This window comes from Pongo abelii, chromosome 19, assembly GCF_028885655.2.
Source record: "Pongo abelii isolate AG06213 chromosome 19, NHGRI_mPonAbe1-v2.0_pri, whole genome shotgun sequence".
In the NCBI taxonomy this organism is placed as follows: domain Eukaryota; kingdom Metazoa; phylum Chordata; class Mammalia; order Primates; family Hominidae; genus Pongo; species Pongo abelii.
In genome coordinates, this window is record NC_072004.2 from 92302512 (window position 1) to 92323356 (window position 20845).

A 20845-nucleotide genomic window follows, 5' to 3' on the forward strand; every position below is an offset into this window, starting at 1 on the left:
GCAGGAAAAGCAGACAGCGTGAGTCACGGCCAGTGAGTAATGGCCCAGGAAGGGGGCCGGGAGGTGGGCAGGGCAGGCAGCAAGGGGCCTGGGTATGGGGGATTGGAGGGGACCAGGCCCAGCTGGAAGAAAATAAAGTCTCCTCCTCCCATAAGCCAGGCTGCAACATCGTGGCCTGAGCTGGGAAGACCCTCAGAGTCATTTGACGCATGACTGAGGCTTTGGGCACTTCCCAGGGTGGGGTGGTCAGATATGACCTCGGGAAGTGCTTTTGAAGCCGGAGAGCTTTCTTCAGGCTGGCTCTGCGAGCTCCCAGGAGTCTCTGTCTATCTCTGCAACTGCAAACCCATCTCCAGAGACAGAAGTGCGAGGAGGGGGAGGGGAGGACGCCTAGATGCTAAGAGACGACATGAGATCCTACATGCTTTAGGGTTGCAAGGGGCCTTGGTGAGCTTCTGGTCACTATCATTTCATAGTGGAGACTCTGAGACGTGCACACTTGATCGCCCACTGGCTAGTGGAGGATCTGGGGCTAGAACTCAGTACGCCCCTGCGCCTGGCTCTGTGAGCGGGCCCCAGCACCACAGGCCGAGTTTATACTCAGATCAGTAAGCAAAGAGCAGCCACTGGAGTTTCTGAGCAGGGAGGGGCTGAAGATGGGCATGTGTTGCCAAGCGAAATCGTGGGAAGCGGCTGGTGAGGAAGCCCATGGAGACACCTGGAAGAAGAGAAGGGTCTCCGCTGGGTGCGCATCTCTTCTGTGCTCTGCGGGAGCCAAAGAAGCTTTCGGCCCTCGGGGCTGGTGGCGCCCTGGGAAGTTGCTTGGCTCAGGGGAAGGAGCAGGGACCCCCGCCCGCCCTTCCCCGAAGCTGGTCCTCGGCGTTCCAGCCCCGCACGGCCCCGGGCAGGGCGCACAGTGGGGCTGCGGCCACGAGGTGGCGCCGGCGCGCCTTGGAAGCGCAGCTGCCGCTCCCGGGCCGCCCCAGCGCCGCTCGGCCGCCTCCTCCGAGGAACAATGCGGCGCCTCCGGGCGTAGCGTCGCGCGGGGCCGGACGCCGGACACTAGAGCGCGGGCGGCGGAGCCAGCGGGCGGGAGAGCGCGCGGCGGGCGCGGGTTGCCCTCGTCGAGAGCCATGGGCGCGGCGCGGCGCGGGCCCGAGGATCGGCGCGGCCCGGAGGCGCTGGGGACCTGGGCGCGGGCCCGGGGCCGCCTTTAGCCGGCACCGAGGGCGCGGGGCCGGGGATGAGGGCGCCCGCCGCGGGAAGCCCGTCTGCGCGCCGCGGCACCGTCCCGCCCAGCGAGCGAGCCCGAGCAGGAAGACGCGCGGCCGGCGGTCTGGGGGCGCGCCGCCTCCCGGTCCCCAAAATGTGAAGCGGGGAGGGCGGAGACGCAGAGACGGCCCGGCCCGGTGCCCTCGCCGCCCTCCGGCAGCCGCGCTGCTCCCTCCGCTGCCCGCCCAGGCCTGAGCAGCGAGGCCACCGGGCCGCGCGCCCCCAGCTTCGCTCGGACGCGGCTTCTGCCCGCAGAGGGTTCGTGGCCCGGACGCGGCGAGAGCTGGGCCCAGGACGGTGCGTCCGGCCTCGCCGCGGCTGCTCGCACCAACAAGTTTGAACAATGATCACCGTCAACCCCGATGGGAAGATAATGGTCAGAAGATGCCTGGTCACCCTGAGACCCTTTCGGTAAAGTTCCCTCCTGGTTGGTTTTTTCCCCAGGGGGGCGCCGGGTGGAGGTGGGCGAGGTCGGTTCCTGCGAGCGTTCAAGTCCCGGTGGCAGAGGGGGCGGTTCGCGCTTCAACCCCTGGTGATGACCAGTGGGGCTGGGCTGGGGAAATGGATGGCGATGGGGTTCGGGGTGCAGATGGGGAGGGGTGTGTTATTCGGGGACCTGTCCCGAGTTAGGCAGGGTTGGAGAGGACTGGGGGTGCGGAGGTAAGAATGGGGGCAGAAAACCCCCAGGTGGTGGTCCTGGGCCCAGAAAGTCGCCCCAGCCTGCGCGCCCCTTCCCAGCCCCTCAGGGTCCGTCCTCACCCCGCGGACGGTCCCATCCGGGTGGCAAAGTTAGTGTGCGGCGCCTGGGAGCTCCCCCTCCGGTCCCTCCCGTCCCGCCCGTCTGCCCGTAGGTCGGCTACCCCCCAACCCCTCCGCCTGTGCCACCCTCACCCCCGCCTTTGGTGGCACTGCTCTCCTCCCCGCGGGGCTCGGGCTTCGCTCCGACGAGAGGGTCCCGAGATTAGAGCGAGGACCCGCTCATCTCGGGATTCACCCCCGATCGCAGGCGTCGGAGAGGCGGGGGCAGAGGCGGCGCTGCGGGGCTACGGGGCGGCTGGAGCCGAGGCTGCGGCGGAGCGTGGCGGGCGGGCGGTGGCGAAGGCGACATGCTTCGGGCGGCCAACACCTGGGGGCCCAGGCCAGGCAGGGCTGGGGCCGCGCGGGACTCACTGGACCCAGCCAGGGGCCCCCAGGGCCGCCCCCTCTCCTCCCAGGCATCCGCGGAGCCGGCCCGCAGCGGGGTGGGGGGGCGGAGGGCGCTGCCCAGTGGACGCCCGGCGGGGCCCGAGTGTCACCCCCTGGGTAGCTGGGCAGCGAGGAAGCTGGGGGAGTGACCGTCCCGGCGCAGGGGCCGGACTCGGGACGTGGCCACAGGTGGGCTCCGGGCGCGGGAAGGAGCCCGAGAAGGCGGAGCTTGCAGGGGCCCTGAACCCTTGCCCTCCAGGTCTCGGCCGGAGCCCCGGTCCCGCCCAGCCCCACTGTGGTCCCCCTGCCGGTTCCAGACGGGGATGGGGGCGGGGAGATGGTGGCTCACCTGGAGCCCGCCTCCCAGCACACCGGGCCTGTCTGCTGGGCCAAGGAGGCAGCCCCAGGGGACGGCAGGGGTCAGGCTGGACCTCTGCGGTCCGGAGTCCGGGAGGCCCGGAGAGCTGGTGCAGGCCGTGGGCGGTGATGGGGGCGTCGGGAGCCCATGGGAAGCAGGCGTCTCTGGAAAAGGGCCTTGCTCCTCCAGGGAAGCCCTTGAATCCCTGGCCTGACTGGGAACGCTGGAGGGTCCTCGCCCCCTTCTCTTCCGACCCCATCCGGGTCCCGCCCTCCGGGCCGCTGGGTGTTTCCTGGCGCGATTGGAAGCAGCCGCGAGACCCCAGCACCACGGACAGTGCTCGTGACCCAGGGCTGCTTCCCTGTGTGGTCCTGCCCTGGTTTTCTTTCAGGCCCTTATCTGAAGGCAGGATTGGTGGTGGAGGTGCATGGGTCCCCAAAGTTGTGTAACTTCACCCCAGGGTCTCCCTGGGCTGCTCGGAGACCCGCAGCCATCAGTGAGTCCCTTCAGTTGAGGTGGGGGGCAGGCTCCAATCATAGCACCCCAGCTTATTCATCCTCAAAGGCAGGCTGGGGTCCTGTTCTCTCTAGTTTTCCCAGGGCTGCTGGCAGGGTCTTTATTCCATAGGTGCTCCTGGAGTATTGCTTGAGTGGATACATGGATGGCTGAAACCATTTTAACTTGAATCCACTCCAAATGGCCCCCAGCTGCCTTGGGGGACATTGAACCCCAGGATGGGGGTCTGGCAGAGGGAGATGCAGATGAGGTGTATTAGGGGGCTTCAGGTTCTGGGCTGAAGAGGGTGGACACTTTTCTCATAGCAGGGTTGTTGGATCCTGGCAGGCAGCCCAGGGCCCCAGCTCTAAATACAACTCCTTCACTCACCTGGCCTCTTCCCCAGGGACTAGAGACATGAGTGGGGGAAGTCCGTCCTTGTCCTCAGACTGGGAGGACAAATAGCTGATTTCCCCTGGGATCTCCCTGAGCATGGGACAGCACCTCTCCTGTGCCATGGCCATGGCTGTTGTCTCCAGAGCCACCTGACTTCCTCCAAGGGACCCCAAGATCTGAGCCCCACCCCCCCCCAGGCTTGGTGGAATTCCGTGAGGCGTCCCTCTGCGCTAAGGGAAGTGTCCCTCGCACGGTCTCGCCTACTGAATCATGTCTCCTGTCCTTCCTGTTGGGGGTGTGGTCTTCGAGTCTCTCCTTGGGGCTCCCAAGCCCCTCTCTGCTTTGGGGTTCTTCCCCTCTCTGCCCAAATCTCTACCAGCTTCCTTTAAATATGGGCTGGGAATTTTGTTGTGCTTTTTATTTTCTTCTGCAATTATGTGTTTTCTTTAATGGACCAAATTTTAATTAAATACTGCTCTGCCAGTTTCAAATAATGAAGATTAAAATGCATAAAGCAAGTCTTGCATAAAGACACAAACAAGCATGGAACTTGAGGGCGGGGAGTGAAGGGGCAAGGCCCAGAGGTCTCTGGCGTGACTTGTGGGGCTCTCTCCAGGGAGCCTGACTCCACACAAGATGGGGTTCCTCACCCTGATCTGGGGTTGGTGGGAGGGCGCCCCTCTCAGCTCTACCAGTTCATCAAGTCCTCTGATATAGGTTCAAGGTCCCAGAAGAGCCCCAAGGCTGTGCTGGTGAGCTCAGCTCGCCTGTTTGGGGCCTAGGATTGATGAGGGAAGCAGCAGGACCCTGGGTCTGGACTTGAGGGAGGAAGGGTTCTGTGCCTTGTTCCCTGCTGTCTCCCTAGGGTTACCCCAGAGCCTGGCTCCTGGTGGATAATCAATAACTACGTGTTGAAGGCAGGAACAGGAGTCCTGTTCTGGCCAGCCCTCCCTCCCACCCAGTGTGACAGCACACACACCTATATGATACCCCTTGCGCAGGTATGAGGACACCCTGGCCAGTCCGTGCTGCAGGCTGATGACCCTGGGCGTGCCTGCCTAGGGGAGATGTGTGTTGCGGGGAGCCTGGTCATGGGCCGTGTGGCCCTGCCCTGGACGTCTTACCATCTAGTGGTGGAAGTGGATGGGGGTGTTCAGACAAGCTCAGGACTGCTGCAGCAAGGCCTCTGCACACCGCACCAAGGGTGGCCTGAGTGATCGATGGGATCTGGCTGGTCTCGGGCCCTGCTGTGTCCATCACTGGTTCTCAAACTTTAGCATGCAGTGGAATCTTCAGGAGACTTTGCTAAAACAGCTTGCTTGCTCCACCCCAGAGTATCTGATTCAGTAATTTGGGGTCTGGGCCTGGCATTGGCATTTCTAAGGAGTCTCAGGTGATGCTGACTGCTCGTCTGGGGACCGCACTTTCAGGACTGCAGCTGTTAATGAACCAGCTCTGCCTGGAGGCTAGAGCCCGCCCGCCTCATGCCTAAGTGTGCGTCATTCTGCCTTTGGTTTTTCGTGTGGCTCGGGGCCAGCATCTTGTAGTTGAGCTCTCTTTATCCTATACTGGGGGGGCCCTCCTGGGCCTGGAGCTCAGCCCCCGTCCTTTCATTTTCCCTTGCTTCCTTCACTCGTGCACTCATTCGTAAAGCATTTGTGCAGCCGGTACATGGTGGAGCGCCAGGGCACGATGCCCCTTCCTGCCCTCCTGACCCGCCTCCTTCCTCTCCGCAGGCTTTTTGTCCTGGGCATCGGCTTCTTCACTCTCTGCTTCCTGATGACGTCTCTGGGAGGCCAGTTCTCGGCCCGGCGCCTGGGGGACTCGCCATTCACCATCCGCACAGAAGGTACCTTGGTGGGGCATGGGGAGTGTGAGATGATTGAGGGTGTTTGTGGGTCAAAGAGGAAGTGCCTCTGAGCCTAGCCCTGTACCTGGATTTCTGATCGCCCTGTAGGTGGATGTGAGTGGAGGGGGCCCGGGCTTGGGCCGTATGACCCTCCGTGCACTTTGGCCCTGGTCTGGCTGCGGTCATCAGGTTTCCTCTGGCCTGGATTCTCAGGCCAGGCTAGGGCCTTTAAGCCAGGGTCTTCCAGGCCTCAGAAAAGGCTGCCAGTGTTGCTTCTTTAGTTGGGTGTCAGGGGTGAGAGGTCTCTGGATATGACACCTGTCTCCTTGAGGCCCACATTTCCTTGCCTTTGGCCCAGGCTGTGGCCACGTGGGAACGGGCCTGGCCATGGGCTTAAATGTCTTATCTCTGAGCTCTTGGGACACAGTTCCCTCCCAGGCCCCATCACTCCTTGCCCACACGATATTTGCAAGGCAGTGGAATGGAGATCAGAGCATGGGCTTTGGGGGTCTGGTGGGTCTGGGCTTACATCCTGGTCATCACCTACCAGCTGTGTGCCTTTGGCTGAGTCACCTGGCTTCTCTACAGAGAAGGACAGCGGTGACCTTCTGCAGAGGTTGGATTGAAGGGGCTCACACGTGGACATTACCCAGCATGGCTGGTGCCACATGGCACAAGAGTGACCAACTGGGAGCCCTCCTCCTGAAGCTGGGCCCAGCCCCACCTCATCTCACCTAAGGAGGGGTGGGGGTCAGAACTTAGTCCTGCTCACTGTATCATGGGGGTTCTTTTGGTCACTTCTTTTGGTCACTGGTCAAAAGGAGGGACATGGGGTAGTGGGGAAACTGAGGCAAGTAGGTTTCTGGAACTGTTTGAGGGCTGGCTCTGTGAGATTCCCCTGCCCCTCTGGGGAAGTCTCTCCTTGAAGTCCACCTTCTTGAACTTGCAGGGCTTGGCTATCTGGCTCCCCTGTTCTCAGCGATGAATATTGTAGACATCCCAAGTTAAATAGGCTGTCATCTGGGTGGGTGCTGAGGGGCTCTTATTATGCCATCTGTCATCTCATCATTAGATTCATTCCTCTGGTTTCACATGCACTTCTTTAAACTTGCAAAAGCTCTCAGAAGGAATCTCACACTTATTAGTCATTCAAGCCTGAGTGTAAGTTAATTTATCCCGTCTCTGACTCGCACAGATTCCTCAATCTCTGAGCCTCCAAATTTTCCTGTGGTAAATGGGGATGGTAATACCCCCTTCCCAGGCTCGTCGCGAGGCTGTGCAAAGATAAAGCATGGGAAGGGGCCTCAGCAGCATCTGTCAAACGGCGAGCACTCCATCAATACTTAATGGATGTGTCGAGTGTGAAACGGGGGCACTGCAGCAAAGCGTGTTTATGAAAGAGGACCAAGGAGGTGCTGGAGTGTCTATGTGGGAGAGGCTGAGGATTGAGGTGGGTGGGGGTGGGAGGGGGCAGTCGTGAAGGTGAACTGGAAGGTTGGCTTGGGGGAGGGCTGGTGGGAAAAGTGGTGCATGGGAAGATGGGGTGTAGACAGAGATTCATAAACTACCTGGCTGCCACCCCTGGAAAGGAGGTGTGCCTATCTGGGTGGGCTGCTACAGAGGCCTTGAGGAAGTTGAACCTCCAGAAAGGTCAGGGGTCTAAGAAGTGGGAATTAGGCTTGGGGGAGAGGAGGGGTTTTTGGCCGGGCTCTGGTTTTTATGCCTATCTCCCTAAGGGGGTTGGAGAGTCAAGGTAACTCACCTACCCCATGGCTCTTGCCCCATCTGGGCAGGATCAGGCTCAGTGCCCCAGAGTGCAAAGGGTGTAGGAGCCCTGCTGTGCTCTGTGCTGTGCAGTTTTGCCTGGGTATGGGGGTGGGGGTCCAACCCCAGCTGCAGGTCTGGGTCTAAAGATGGATGGAACCACATAGGGGAGAGCACTTGCCCAAGGTCATACAATTGGACTAGAGGTGTGTGTGCATTTGTCTGTACATGTGCATGTGTGTGCATGTGTGTGTGCATGTGCATGGCTTAAACTTTTTAATGGGGTATAATATACACAAATGAACAATCCATGCAACTAACAACCCAGAGCAAGGACCAGAACGTGATCAGTCCCCAAGTGTCCGCATGCCACTTCACAGTCATTACTCACCCAACGATAGTCATGACCTGACTTCTGATCACATAGATGAGTTCTGCCTGTTTTTTGGACTTTATGAGCATGGAATTGTTTCGGGAGTTGATATGGTTTGGCTGTATCCCCACCCAAATCTCATCTTGAATTGTAGTTCCCATAATCTCCACCTCTTGTGGGGTGGACCCTGTGGGAGCTAATTGAATCATGGGGGTGGTTTACCTTGGTGCTGTTCTTGTGATAGTCAGTGAGTTCCCACAAGATCTGATGGTTTTATAAGGGGCTTTTTCCCTTTTGCTTGGTACTCCCCCTTCCTGCTGCCATGTGAAGAAGGACATGTTTGCTTCCCCTTCCACCATGATTGTAAGTTTCCTGAGGCCTCCCAAGCCATGCTGGACTCTGAGTCAATTAAACCTTTTTCCTCTATAAATTACCCAGTCTCAGGTATGTCTTTAGTAGCAACGTTGAGAATGAACTAATACAGGAGTAGTCTTTTGTGTGTGTCTTTTCTCTCAATAGTACATGTGTGAGACTCACTATCTTGTACGTGGTTGTAGTCACTTGCACTTTTTTTTTTTTTGCTGTATAGCCTTCCGTTGTGTGAGTACACCACCATATTGTTATCCATCTGACCACTGGTGGGCATTTGGTTGTTTCCAGTTTTGGGCTTTTGCGAACAGTGCTGCTATGAATATTTTAGTGCACGTCTTTTGGTAAACATATGTAGGCATTTCTGTTGGGTATACCTAGGAGTGGAGATTCTACGTGTTGTAACATTAGTTCTCAGACCAAGTTTATCCAAGCCAGTCTTTTCACATTTCCCAGGCCTCAGAAGCTGAGTGCCTGGAATACAGAACTGAAGTCCGGGAGAAGGAGGAGACAGACAAGAAAAGGGCCGCTGAGAACCCAGGAGAGCTGACCCTGATTCACTTTAGATCCCGATTCGCATTGTCCTCCATGATTTCTTTCATACCCTTGGATCAAGCTAATTTGCTTGGGTGGACCCAAGGCAGGGACTCAGGCCGGGAAAGCAGTGTGCAGTGTGGGTTTAACATCCTGATCCTGCAAGAGAAGCCCCTCAAACTACATCCCCACACAGTGCCTGGGGCAGCCCTGCAGAAAACCTAGGAGGTGCCAGCATTTCCACTTAGGAGATGCCTGAGGGAAGGATTAGGGCTTCATGGGAGGTGCTTGGCAAATTGCTTGGCTGAATCAGGCCTGGGGAGGGATCTTGGAATTCCTGGGCCAGGGTTGGGTTGTTGGATAATGCACATTTTGTTACCCAAAAGAAATCTGCGGAGTCTAGACAACCCAGAGCAGAATCAGGAGAACGAAACCCTCTAAGGCCCTGCTATTTAGAAAAAAAAAAAAAAAAAATTGCATTGGTCAACAAAACAATCTGTGTACAAATGGGAAAAACAATCTCTCCTCCCCTGTCAAACCGGTGACAGAAGTGGGGTCCCACACGGACTGTGGCTGCTAAGGGAGAGGGAGGAGAAGGCTTTTCTCGAAAAGAAGAGGAGGGCGTCATTCAGCCTCTTGTGGACTGTGGTCTATGTGCGGGGCCTCCAAATTCTCCTCTGTGCCTGTTTATACTTCATGATAAACTGCGTACTTTGGGGATGAAATGTGACTGACATCTCATTCTGTATTCTGCACACTCATCTTAAAGATTCAAGAGAGGACGCTGCATGGGGAATCGTGACCCGGAGGAGATCTGACTTCATTCCCTCTTGCTGCATTTGGGCTGGGCCTGGGCTCTGGGGAGGGCTTTCCGGCATTGCCCCCTCCCAGGCAGCTCTGCCCCACTTCCCACCCCAGGCCCTCCTCCTGTCTCCTGCCCTTCCAGCCCTTCTCTCCTAGGCCTCCTTCCCCATGTGGCTGCAGATAGGTCTGTGAGGCTGTTTCCTGCCCTCTGACTTGTCTTGAAGAAGCAGTGGTAGGAGGCTGGGTGTGGTGGCTCACGCCTGTAATCCCAACACTTTGGGAGGCCAAGGCAGGTGGATCACCTGAGGTCAAGAGTTCGAGACCAGCCTGGCCAACATGGTGAAACCCCATCTCTACTAAAAATACAAAAATTAGCAGGGTGTGGTGGCACGTGCTGTCATCCCAGCTCCTTGGGAGGCTGAGGCAGGAGAATTGCTTGAACCCGGGAGGAGGAGGTTTCAGTGAACTGAGATTGCGCCACTGCACTCCAGCCTGGGTGACAGAGCAAGACTCCATCTTAGGTTAAAAAAAAAAAAAAAGTAGTGGTAGGAGGCTGTCTTTTGGGAGGGTCTGTAGGCTGAAGGTCCATGGCACAGCTGCATGTGTCTACTGGGCCCTGCCAGACCTCCCAGGCCTCCACCAGGGATTGAACCTGGGGAAGGCTCCCTGGCTCCATGGATGGCTCTGGCTCTGGCCTTGGCTCTGGCCCTTGGTACTAAGGGGCCCTGGGGCTCTTCTCTCAGGCTTGATGGATGGGGAACCGGGGCCCGGAGGTCTGAGGAAGAGCCTGGTGTGGCCTCCCATGGCCTGTCCTTGTCTTCTTTGCTGCCCGGAGCCCAGAGCTCCCGTGGCCTCAGCTGGTTTCTGCGGTGAGCAAGTACAGAGAGACAAATATGCGCATTTCTCCAGCTGCACAAACACCCAGTCACAGCTCCCTTCTCAGTGCCGGGGAGGTCTCTGCTTTCTGGAGAGATGAGGGCTCATTCAGTTTCCAATGGTAAAGGGTGGGGATGGGGACAAGAAAAGGGGGACGAAGGAGGATGAGAGAGACAGAGAGAAACAAAGAGCATCTGGGGAGGAGACGGGGCCTCTGTCTGTAAATGAGAGGATCTATTTGTATCTCCCAGCATCCCAGCTTTCCTTATTTATATGGAAATATGGAGGGAACATGTGCCTGTTCTGAGTTGTATCACTGGGGCCTCACATTAGATATATTTCAGTTTAGCCAAGAGTGGTGAAGTGACTCTGGGGAAGCGATGTCAGCTTGCTCTGCTGACAGTCCTGGGGCCAGTGGTGGCTTTTAGGGGAGTGGGTCACTGGGGGAGGGTCGGCCTGACCTGCTTCCCTCCTGGGTACCCGCCCCCTGCCTTGTCTTTGGGCATTCCCAGAGCAAAAAATGTGCCTGGTACCCCAAGGGCTCATTGGGAAGGGGTAGGGGCTGTCTCCCCAGGTCTCAGGGGTTTCTGGAGTTCCATGCCATCTGCAGAAGATGGGAGCAGCTCCTGAGCCCCTGGCACTGGGGGGTGGGACTCTTACTGCCTTGGTCCAGTCTGATGGCTAATTTTTGTATTTTTTATTGAAAAGGGGTTTTGCCATGTTGCCCAGGCTGGTCTTGAACTCCCGAGCTCAACCAATCCATCCACCTTGGCCTCCCCAGGTGCTGAGGTTATAGGCGTGAGCCACTGCGCCCGGCCTGCTGCCAGCTTTTATAGGAGCGATTCTTTCTTTTCCCATTTCTCTAATCTCTGGAGGCAATTAGGGGAAGACACAGAAACAGAAGTCAGGGCGATAGAGACTCAGAGCTCAATGAGCCCAGCCCCCTCATTTTACATGAGGGTAAATTGAGGCCAAGAGAAGGACGGTGACCTGCTCACCTGTCTGGTCCGCAGCAGAGCAGGCCTGGAGTCCAGGCTTCTGCCCCACCCCCCTTGACCGGGCCCGTGCCACCATGCTGCTGCTGCAGCCTCCACTTTGTTGACTCTCAGGGGCCTCTGCAGCCCTAGGCCAGACCTCAGAGTTTTTGGCCCATCATCTGTTTTTCAGCCTGCACAATGGGACTGGGAGCGTGGGGTGTGGGTAGGGAGCTGTGACCATGAGGTTTCTGGGAGGGGCTCAGGCGATAGGCAGGGGCAGAGGAAGCTTGGGGTGGGCTTGGAGAGTGGGACCGGTAGTGCAGCAGGCAGGGTGCCAGGCCTGAGGTGCTCCAGGGAACACAGCATCACCCCAAAAGCCATGCTGTGGGCTCAGCACCACTGGGGTGCTGCGTCTGCAGGAACGAGCTGCTGACCAGGCTCTGTGGTCAGTCAGCCTGAGTGCTCTGGCCACGGCACCGCTACGGCGTCCCAGCTGTGAGACACCGTATGGGATGAAAAATTCCTTTCTTCATCTGAGTCCTTTGGGGAAGGGACTACTCCAGCCCGAGCTATCAGCGACAGCCCACCAGGGCTGCCCAGTGAGGCCAGGCAGGCTGTGCACTGCATGACTCCACGACACCCTTTAGGCGGCCACAATACCAGTGGTGTCCTGTGGAGTTGTAGAAAGCAGTGGCCAGGCAGGTCATCTGATGTCCTCCAGTTTTTTTTAGCTGAAATGATGGAAATCTCTTCATCTACTCTGTGCTACAAGCACTGGTTGCAAGCTCGGTATTGAATTTGGATGATGGGCTTGGGCAGGCATCTCTGAAATGAGAGTGATCTGAAAAAGTAAACCGTTGCCCCCGCCTCTGGGAAGCTGAAAGAGAAAGGGAGCTATCTATATCCTGTTTTCATCCCACTCCTTTGGAGAAGGACTACTCCAGCCCAAGTTATGAGCGATGGCTCACCAGGGCTGCCCAGATTAACCGATTGAGTGTGTGAGTGCGTGGGGAGGGCCTGAGAGGCTAGAGAGACCTGAGTTAGTGTCATTTAACGCTAGTATGAAATTTCCCGGTCCCAGCTGAGTTTTTGAAAATCCACTCTGTTTTCTGTAGAGGGACTTGTGGGGAGGTCCTTTGCTGCTTCAGCTCTTGGGGTGGGGAGGAAATATGCCAATTTTCTCCAATACCCGACCCCATCCATGAGCCTTCCTGGGCATCTCTGCCTCTCTCTCCTCCTTTTCTTCTGCCCCCCACATCCCCCATGCTCCCACTCATGCCTGTTCTTCAGAGCCAGGAGCCCTGTGTCTTTAAGGAAATCGCAGCTTCTCCTGTTTTGCAGCCCTAGCCTAGCTGGCATTTCCAAGGTGTGTGAGTGGTCCCTCCCCAGCTCCTGCGGCCTCCCTTCTGACCTCAGGCAGGTTCACCTGGCAGGGGAGCCCAGCCAGGGGGTGACTTATATCAGGGTGGGAACGCGGCGGCAGTGGCTGGACTGGCCGGACCAGGGAAGAAGGGCAGAAGCAAAGCAGAGGTGTGAGAGCAGCCCCGGTGATGCAGAGGCCGTCGGCTGCCCCTGCTCCGCCCATCACCTCTAGCTCCCTCTCTCCTCTCCCTGTTCTGCCTCTTCTCTGGCCGTCTCGTCACTTTCCTGGTCCTGTGGTCTGCAGATGGGGCCTGTTATTCTTGCCTTGAGACGGGGATGCTGAAGCTCAGAGCCATTCAATGACTGCCCTGGTCACACGGGGGTCAGTGGGCAGAGGCCCCAGTCCCCTTGCCCCTCCCCAGATGGGGAGACTGCAGTGTGTTCTACACGGTCTCGGGGCTCCCCAGCAGGGCTGAGCTTGGGTGCCCGGGTGGTAACATTCTCGGCAATGCAGCTTTCCCCAGCTTCCCGGTCTCTCTTCCTCACTCTCCTGCTGGGGTTTCCATTAGCTCCCGGTTAAACAACTCACCCTCAAACCCTTGTCCAAGGCTCTGCTTCTGGGGAGCCCAACCCACAGCATCCTCCACTGGGCCCCTGGACTGGCAGCCTGGGAGCGTCGAAGGTTCGTGTCCCCAGGTGACTTGGCTCATTTTGGGGGAGTGATTTCAAGCCTGATCCATAGGGGTTTGGGAGGAGCTGAGTTGGGGATTTTAGTGCCTGGAGCCCAGCACCTATGGACTGTGTGGAGGGACAATGTGAAGCCTTCAGATTTAATTAAAAAGGAAGGCGAGAACTCGCTCCCGCACACTGGCACGTGCAGCGCTAATGATCGGGAATGATTAGAAAGGAAGCCGTGGAGGATTGCAGGCTGGCTAATGGGAACTTGGTCGAAATACCTCATTTTCATTTAATTTTCTTCTTCACAAGGTCTCCCCTCCCCAGGCTGGGAGCAGAGGGAAGAGCAGCCGCCTCAGCCCCAGGGAACCTGCCCTTGTCAGTTGATCTTTGGGAAACCAAAGACCAACTTGAGATTCAGAACACATGCATTATGGTTTCCAACAGGAGGGTCCAGGGAAGAGGGATGGGGAAGAGATGGAGTTAGGGCCCAGAGGCCAGGCGGGAGAAGGAGGGCTGGGGAAGCAACAGGGGCCTGGGCCCCTGAACACAGGCTCCCAACTTCCCTGCACGTCCAGATCCACGGGGAGCAAGGCAAGTGCAGATTCCCGGGCCCCGGGCCCTAGAGAGTTGAATGGGCAAATCTAGACCAAGGCCCAGAAATCTGAATTTTAACAGCCTGGCCAGAAGATTCAGATGCTGCTGGGTGATTGGCCACACATCTAGGAACCCTGATCTAGAAGTCCTGCCTGGAGCTTACTGTTTGGGGGCTCTGGGGCTTCTGTCCCAGTGCTGGGCCTTTTCTGCCATCTCACGGACATGAGGGTTGCTGGGCCCCAAGGCACCTCAAAGATTACATCTAAAGCTCCATTTTACAGTTGACAAAATTGAGGCCCAGAGGGCTTAGGAAATGATCCCAACGTCACATGGCTGGTGGGGAACAGGGCTGCCCAGGGCTCTGCACTCCACCACGATGCTGTTCTCTGCACCGCAAAGCAATGCAGCAAAGGGATCAGGAGTGCCTGGGAAGATGGGGCTGAGGCTGGGGTCTGGTGTTGGTGCTGGGGGACTTTGGGGCCAGCTTTGAGCTGCCCCAGCCCGGACACCAGGTGGCCTCAGGTGGCCTCCAGGCTGCTCGGGCCTCCCCTAACCATACCCACACTCTGCCCACAGTGATGGGGGGCCCCGAGTCCCGCGGCGTCCTGCGCAAGATGAGCGACCTGCTGGAGCTGATGGTGAAGCGCATGGACGCACTGGCCAGGCTGGAGAACGGCAGTGAGCTGCACCGGGCCGGCGGCGACCTGCACTTTCCCGCAGACAGGTGAGGAGACGCGGGGAGGAGGCACATGGAGCAGGGGAGCGGTGGCACCTGCCACTCTGCCCGGGGTGCTGTCCGTCATCTCCTTTTGTGAATCTGGAGAAGATTTGGACCACACAGTAATACAGCCCAGAGTGCATTTCTACCACCCAAATTTAACAACTGTTAACATTTTGTCTCATTTGTGGCCTGTTTTCCTCTTTAAATAAAACGTCACAGATGAAAACTGAAGGGCCCTTTAATGACTTCTCCCTAGAGACAAGTGCCTCCCTAAATTTGCTGTAAGTTTTTCCAGTCCATTCCAAGCACATTTGCACATATGTTTAACACACACACACATTATAAATGCATAGTGTGTGATTTTAACAAATTCCATGTAAGTGGCATCTCACAGTACATATTCCACTGCCTTTTTTTTTTTTGACACAGAGTCTGGCTGACTCTGTCACCCAGGCTGGAGTGCAGTGGCACAGTCTCAGCTCACTGCAACCTCTGTCTCCCGGGTTCAAGCGATTCTCCCGCCCCAGCCTCCTGAGTAGCTGGGACTACAGGTGCATGCCACCACACCTCAGTAATTTTTGTGTTTTTAGAAGAGACAGGGTTTTACTATGTTGTCCAGGCTCGTCTCGAACTCCTAACCTTGTGATCTGCTGCTTTGGCCTCCCAAAGTGCTGGGATTACATTTACTGCCTTAAAAATTTTTTTTTAAATTTTTTTTGAGACAGTCTTATTCTGGGCTGGAGTGAAGTGGCATGATCTTGGCTCACTGCAACCTCCATCTCTCGGGTTCAAGCGATTCTCCCGCCTTAGCCTCCCAGATAGCTGGGACTACAGGCGCGTGCCATCAAACCTGGCTAATTTTTGTGTTTTTAGTAGAGACAGGGTTTTACTATGTTGGCCAGGCTGGTCTCGAACTGCTGACCTCGTGATCTGCCCACTTTGGCCTCCCAAAGTGCTGGGATTACATCTTTGCCTTTTAAATTTAAAAAAAAAAATTTTTTTTTGAGACACTCTTACTCTGGGCTGGAGTGAAGTGGCACGATCTTGGCTCACTGCAACCTCTGCCTCCCAGGTTCAAGTGATTCTCATGCCTTAGCCTCCTGAGTAGCTGGGATTATAGGAGTGCACCACCACGCCAGTTAATTTTTCTGTTCTTTTTAGTAGAGATGGGGTTTCACCATGTTGGCCAGGCTGGTCTCGAACTCCGGACCTCAGGTGATCCAACCGTCTCAGCCACCCAAAGTGCTGGGATTACAGGCATGAGCCACCCGGCCTTTTTTAAAAAATTTTTTTCATGATGATTTTAAACTCTGTGTTGAAGGGCATGTGTGGATACTATGTACCCCTGGCCATTTTTGCCAAGTAGAACTTTCTGGTTTATTTCTTCTAAATATTCTCCTGCTTCGGCCAGGATGTCTGAGAGCCCAGAGTCTGTGCTGCTATCCTATAAGCCCCAGGGACACATGAGGTGTGACATCCAAATCATGTGTCCTAGGTATATATGGCATCTCCTGGACCTCAGAGAACAGGAGTGCGGGAGGTCAGGCTGTCCCGACTGGCCCCTAGAGGTGGATGTGGAAGGAGGGGCTTTGACCCCACCCTATTCCAGGGAGACGAGCTCCACTTTCCCTCTTTTATATATTGGGGTTCTTTATGAAATTGATTTGCTAAATGTATTCTAGCTGCTAAAAATTAAGCTTGAAACGCACTTTTAGACAATTTGCAAGCTATTTCTCAGCCAGCGTGTGTGATGGAAAAGCCAAAGCTCTAGGCATTTCTAAAGTACGGAGTTGGGTGAAACAGAAGAAAATGATGACCCGCAGGAGGTCACTGTGCCCGTGGGAGGGTTGGAGGGACGCCTGCCTGAGTCAGGCCTGAAACACAGTGCACCCATGTGGACAGGTGTGGGATCCTTTGCCATGTAGCCTGCTGGTGCTGGGCTGCTGGTCATGGGGCCAACCTCTAACTGGCTTTGCCGATTGAGTGAACGTCCTGGATGCCTGGTAGGCCGGCCTGGTGTGAGCATCATTACCCTCATATTAGCTGACATTTACTCAAAGCACACTAAGCACCTGGCATGGTTCTTACTGCATAAGCTTAAGATAGGTGAGATAAGATAGATCTTACCTATCTCACAACCATCTTATGGTTTAATCTTTAAAGATTTAATTAAGTCTTTACTCTCCCAGAGGAGGAAACTTTAATCTCCCAGAGGAAGAAACTGAGGCACAGAGAAGTTCAGAAACTCACCCAAAGTTGCACAGCTGTAAGAGGCTGGACTTGGCTTTGGGTTCAGGCTGACTGGCTCCACAGCCCACATTTCTAAGCAGTGTGCTCTTGATGATTCATTAAATATGTGGTTATATGTGGTTTGGTTTTTGTCCCTTTCTAAGAGGTTTTATTTATTTATTTATTTTTTTGAGATGGAGTCTTGCTCTGTTGCCCAGGCTGGAGACCAGCAGTGGCGCGGTCTCGGGTCACTGCAACCTGTGCCTCCTGGGTTCAAGCAATTCTTCTGCCTCAGCCTCCTGAGTAGCTGGGATTACAGGTGTGTGTGCCACCATGCCCAGCTAATTTTTGTTTTTTGGGTTTTTTTTTGAGATGAAGTCTCGCACTGTTGCCCAGGCTGGAGTGCGGTGGCATGATCTCAGCTCACTGCAACCTCTGCCTCCCGGGTTCAAGCGATTCTCCTGCCTCAGTCTCCCGAGTAGCTGGGATTACAGGCGTATGCCACTAAGCCCAGCTAATTTTTGTATCTTTAGTAGAGACAGGGTTTCACCATGTTGGCCAGGATGGTCTTGATCTCCTGACCTCGTGATCCACGTGCCTCGGCTTCCCAAAGTGCTGGGATTACAGGTGCGAGCCACCGCGCCCAGCCTAAGTTTTGTATTTTTAGTAGAGACAGGGTTTTGCCATGTTGCCTAGGTTGGTCTGGAACTCCTGACCTCAGGTGATCTGCCCGTCTCGGCCTCCCAAAGTGCTGGGATTATAGGTGTGAGCCACTGTGCCTGGCCTACTGGATTTATTTTTTAAAAAGATCATTCTGACTGCTGTGTGAAAACTGGATTAACAGGGTGGCAGGAGGGGAAGCAGTGAGGCAGTGGTGGAGATGGGGAGTGCCGGCAAAGGGATCTGAGCTTCCTTGGAAATCCCCCTGAGGCATGAGGCCATTTTCCTCTCTGTGTGCACGGATCCTTCTTCTCTGACACTGTCTGTGTGCCCTTGGATCCAGCCCCTGCTCCCCAGCTCCATCTTTCTCCCTCAGATCCAGTCCTTTGCCCCTCTTTCATTCTTTCTGCTTTCCTGTCTGCCCCCAGCTTTGCCTCTGATGCAGCCTCTGTCCGAAGGCCTGTTCCTCAGGTCAGGAGCAGGCCTTGTTGGTCTCTGTTGAGGATATTGCTGCAGGCAGCAGAGCTGAGGGTCCAGTGGACCCCTGGACTCCAGGTCTGCCTTCTTGGGCTGGGGGTGGTACTGCTGGCACATCCAGTGTTTCTCTGATTTTTTTCCGGTCCTGGCCTGTGCCTCCCTCCCCTGCCCTGCCCTTCTCCTCCTGGGGAAGGAGGGAACTTGTAGCAGGAGGGGGAGCATGCGCCACCTCCCGGCTCCCTCCTGGGAAATAGCAACCATCCATCACGACTGGCAGAGCCCATCACACCCACAGGCAGAGCCATCAATTTCAGGGATACTGTGGTTGCTGGTTTCAGGGAGAGAAATAGTGGCTGTGTCCCAGGTCTGTGAAAGCCGCCTGCTCACATGCTCCCGTGCACAAACACTCCTGCCACCTCCCCACCCTGAATCTGACTCCAGGTTAGCCATCCTGCAGCTAGACGGGCAAGAATCCTGCAGGAGTGCCTGCTGCTGCATTTCCAGAAAACTCTCAGGTGCCTGCACTTGGATTCCCCACTTAGAAATTTCCCGTGGCTTAAAAAAACACGTCCCCTGTTCTTCCTCAGCCCTTTTGGAAGCTTCTGGGCTGCCGCCTTCCACTCATGGCTGGTGTGTCCTCAGGGAAAGTAAATTTGCAATTTTAGCCTAGGAAAACATAATTAGAGAGGCAGATTTGCTTCAAATGGCATCGTATTATGTATCCTAAAGCCAAATAGTAATGATCTTTGAATTTTCCATAAGGCCATAAAACCACCGAAATTTGAGGCTGTCTGGATTGAAGAGGTCAGTCCGTATTTGTTGAATGCCTAGTGTGTGCAGAGTCTGGGCTGTAGGTTTGAGAGCAGGTGGAGGGGACACAAAAAAGATAGAATTCCACTGCATGCCCGGTGCCCAGCCTGGCCGGTGGCCCCTGGGAGTGGGGCAGACCCGGGTGGCCTTGGGCTCTGCGAGCCTCAGGTTCTTCACATGTATGTTAGAGATGATGCTGATGGGAGGCCTGGGCCCTATGCTTGGTGCTCAGAAGAATAGTTTGTCTCCTTTCCTTTCCTTGTACCGTGAGGGTCCAGAGAAGAGGGTGACCCAGCCACTCTGTGGGAGGCTTAGAATCACCAAGTCCCCATGGCACGGGGGAGTTTGGGATAGCCTTGAAGGAGGGACATTTTGACTGGGGAGACAGCCAGCACTCTGGACAGCAGGAAGGAGCAGATGGTCCTGCAGACCCAGAGGTGGCTGAGCCCCAGGGAGGTGGACCAGGGAGGAGGGGCTACCTGGGAGCACTGTGGCTGGAGGACCTGGTGAGTGAGGGGCAGTGGTGGGCTTGAATCCTGAACTTTGATGGCTCTAAAAACCACCTTCAGGCTGGGTGTGGTGGCTCATGCCTGCAATCCCAGCACTTTGGAAGGCCAAGGTGGTCAGATCACTTGAGGTCAGGAGTTCGAGACCAGCCTGGCCAACATGATGAAACCCAGTCTCTACTAAAAATGCAAAAATTAGCCAGGTGTGGTGGCACATGCCTGTAGTCTCAGCTACTTGGGAGGCTAAGGCAGGAGAATCGCTTGAAGCTGAGAGGCAGAGGCTGCAGTGAGCCGAGATTGCACCATTGCACTCCAGCCTGGGTGACAGAGTGAGAGTCTGTCTCACAAAACAAAAAACAAAAAACAAAAACAAAAAAACACCGTTGTCCTCTAGACTCCCCAGTTTATGTCTTAAGCTGGGGCTGTAGCCCTGGATGCCGCTGCTTTCAGAATAGGCACCTGCCGACCCACCTGGGTGTCCTGGGAACGCTCAGACGCGGGGCCTCCTGGTTGCACCCAGGGCCCCCTTCTCTCCCAGCCCCCATCTCAGGCTGTATCAGTGCCATTATTGCCATGACTCAGACCCCAACCTTGCAGTCACCCCTGGCTCTTCTCTCTCATACACTTGCCCCGTCCCTCAGCAAATTCTCCCACCTTCAGAGTATGCCTGAGAAGCCCACCTCTTCTCACCCCACCGACAGACCCCAACCAGCTATTCCAACTCAGCAGCCACTGGGGTCTTTCTTTCCCTCCCTCCCTTCCTTCCTTCCTTCCTTTCTTTTTTCTTTTCTTTTTCTTTTTCTTTTTTTTTTTTAACAGAATCTTGCTCTGTCCCCCGGGCTGGAGTGCAGTGGTATGATCTAGACTCACTGCACCCTCCGCCTCCAGGGTTCAAGCAATTCTCCCGCCTCAGCCTCCCCCAAGTAGCTGGGATAACAGGCATGCACCACCATGCCCAGCTAATTTTTTTTGTATTTTTAGTAGAGATGGGGTTTCGCCATATTGCCCAGGCTGGTCTTGAACTCCTGACCTCATGTGATCTGCCTGCCTTGGCCTCCCAAAGTGCTGGGATTGCAGGTGTTAGCCACTGTGTCTGGCCCAGTAGGGTCTTTCTAAGTCATCAATAAGTCCAGGTCCCTCCTCTACTCCCTGCTCCCTCATGGCCCCCCAGCTCACTCAACTAAGAGCTCAGGTCCTTCCATTGGCCCCACCATGCCTGGCCCCGTGTCCCTCTGACTCCTCCTGCTGGTTCTGCCACTGTCCCTGGAGCACAGTGATCTCAGACTTTGCTTCCCCGGGCAGGTGGTAATGACACCACACACAGCCCAACCCCAGCTCTGCTCCTTTTAACGGGGAGTGCATGTGTGCATGGGTGTATTTATGTATTTATTTTTTTGTTTGGAAGAGATGAGTCCTCTCTGCTCTCACTTGGGGAGGGGGCCTCCCCAGCATCGGGGGTGGGGGGGCTCTGGATGGGCCAAGGAGGAGCTGAAGCAGAAGAGAGCAATGCGAATGCAAGCCAGGCTGGATGCTGGGGTGGGGGCTCCATGTCCCGT

General features: G+C 56.0%; 1 protein-coding gene across 1 annotated transcript in view; it reads left to right on the plus strand.

The window, feature by feature from the left end:
* Positions 1–990: 990 nt before the first annotated feature.
* The window catches only part of MGAT5B (alpha-1,6-mannosylglycoprotein 6-beta-N-acetylglucosaminyltransferase B), an 80193-nt gene continuing 60338 nt past the window's right edge, over positions 991–20845 (plus strand). Inside the window, exons 1-3 of the mRNA XM_024235037.3 lie at positions 991–1683; positions 5443–5555; positions 14463–14610. Coding sequence (XP_024090805.1) covers positions 1616–1683; positions 5443–5555; positions 14463–14610 — 329 coding nt within the window. The 5' untranslated portion in view covers positions 991–1615. The remainder of the gene's footprint in view (positions 1684–5442; positions 5556–14462; positions 14611–20845) is intronic.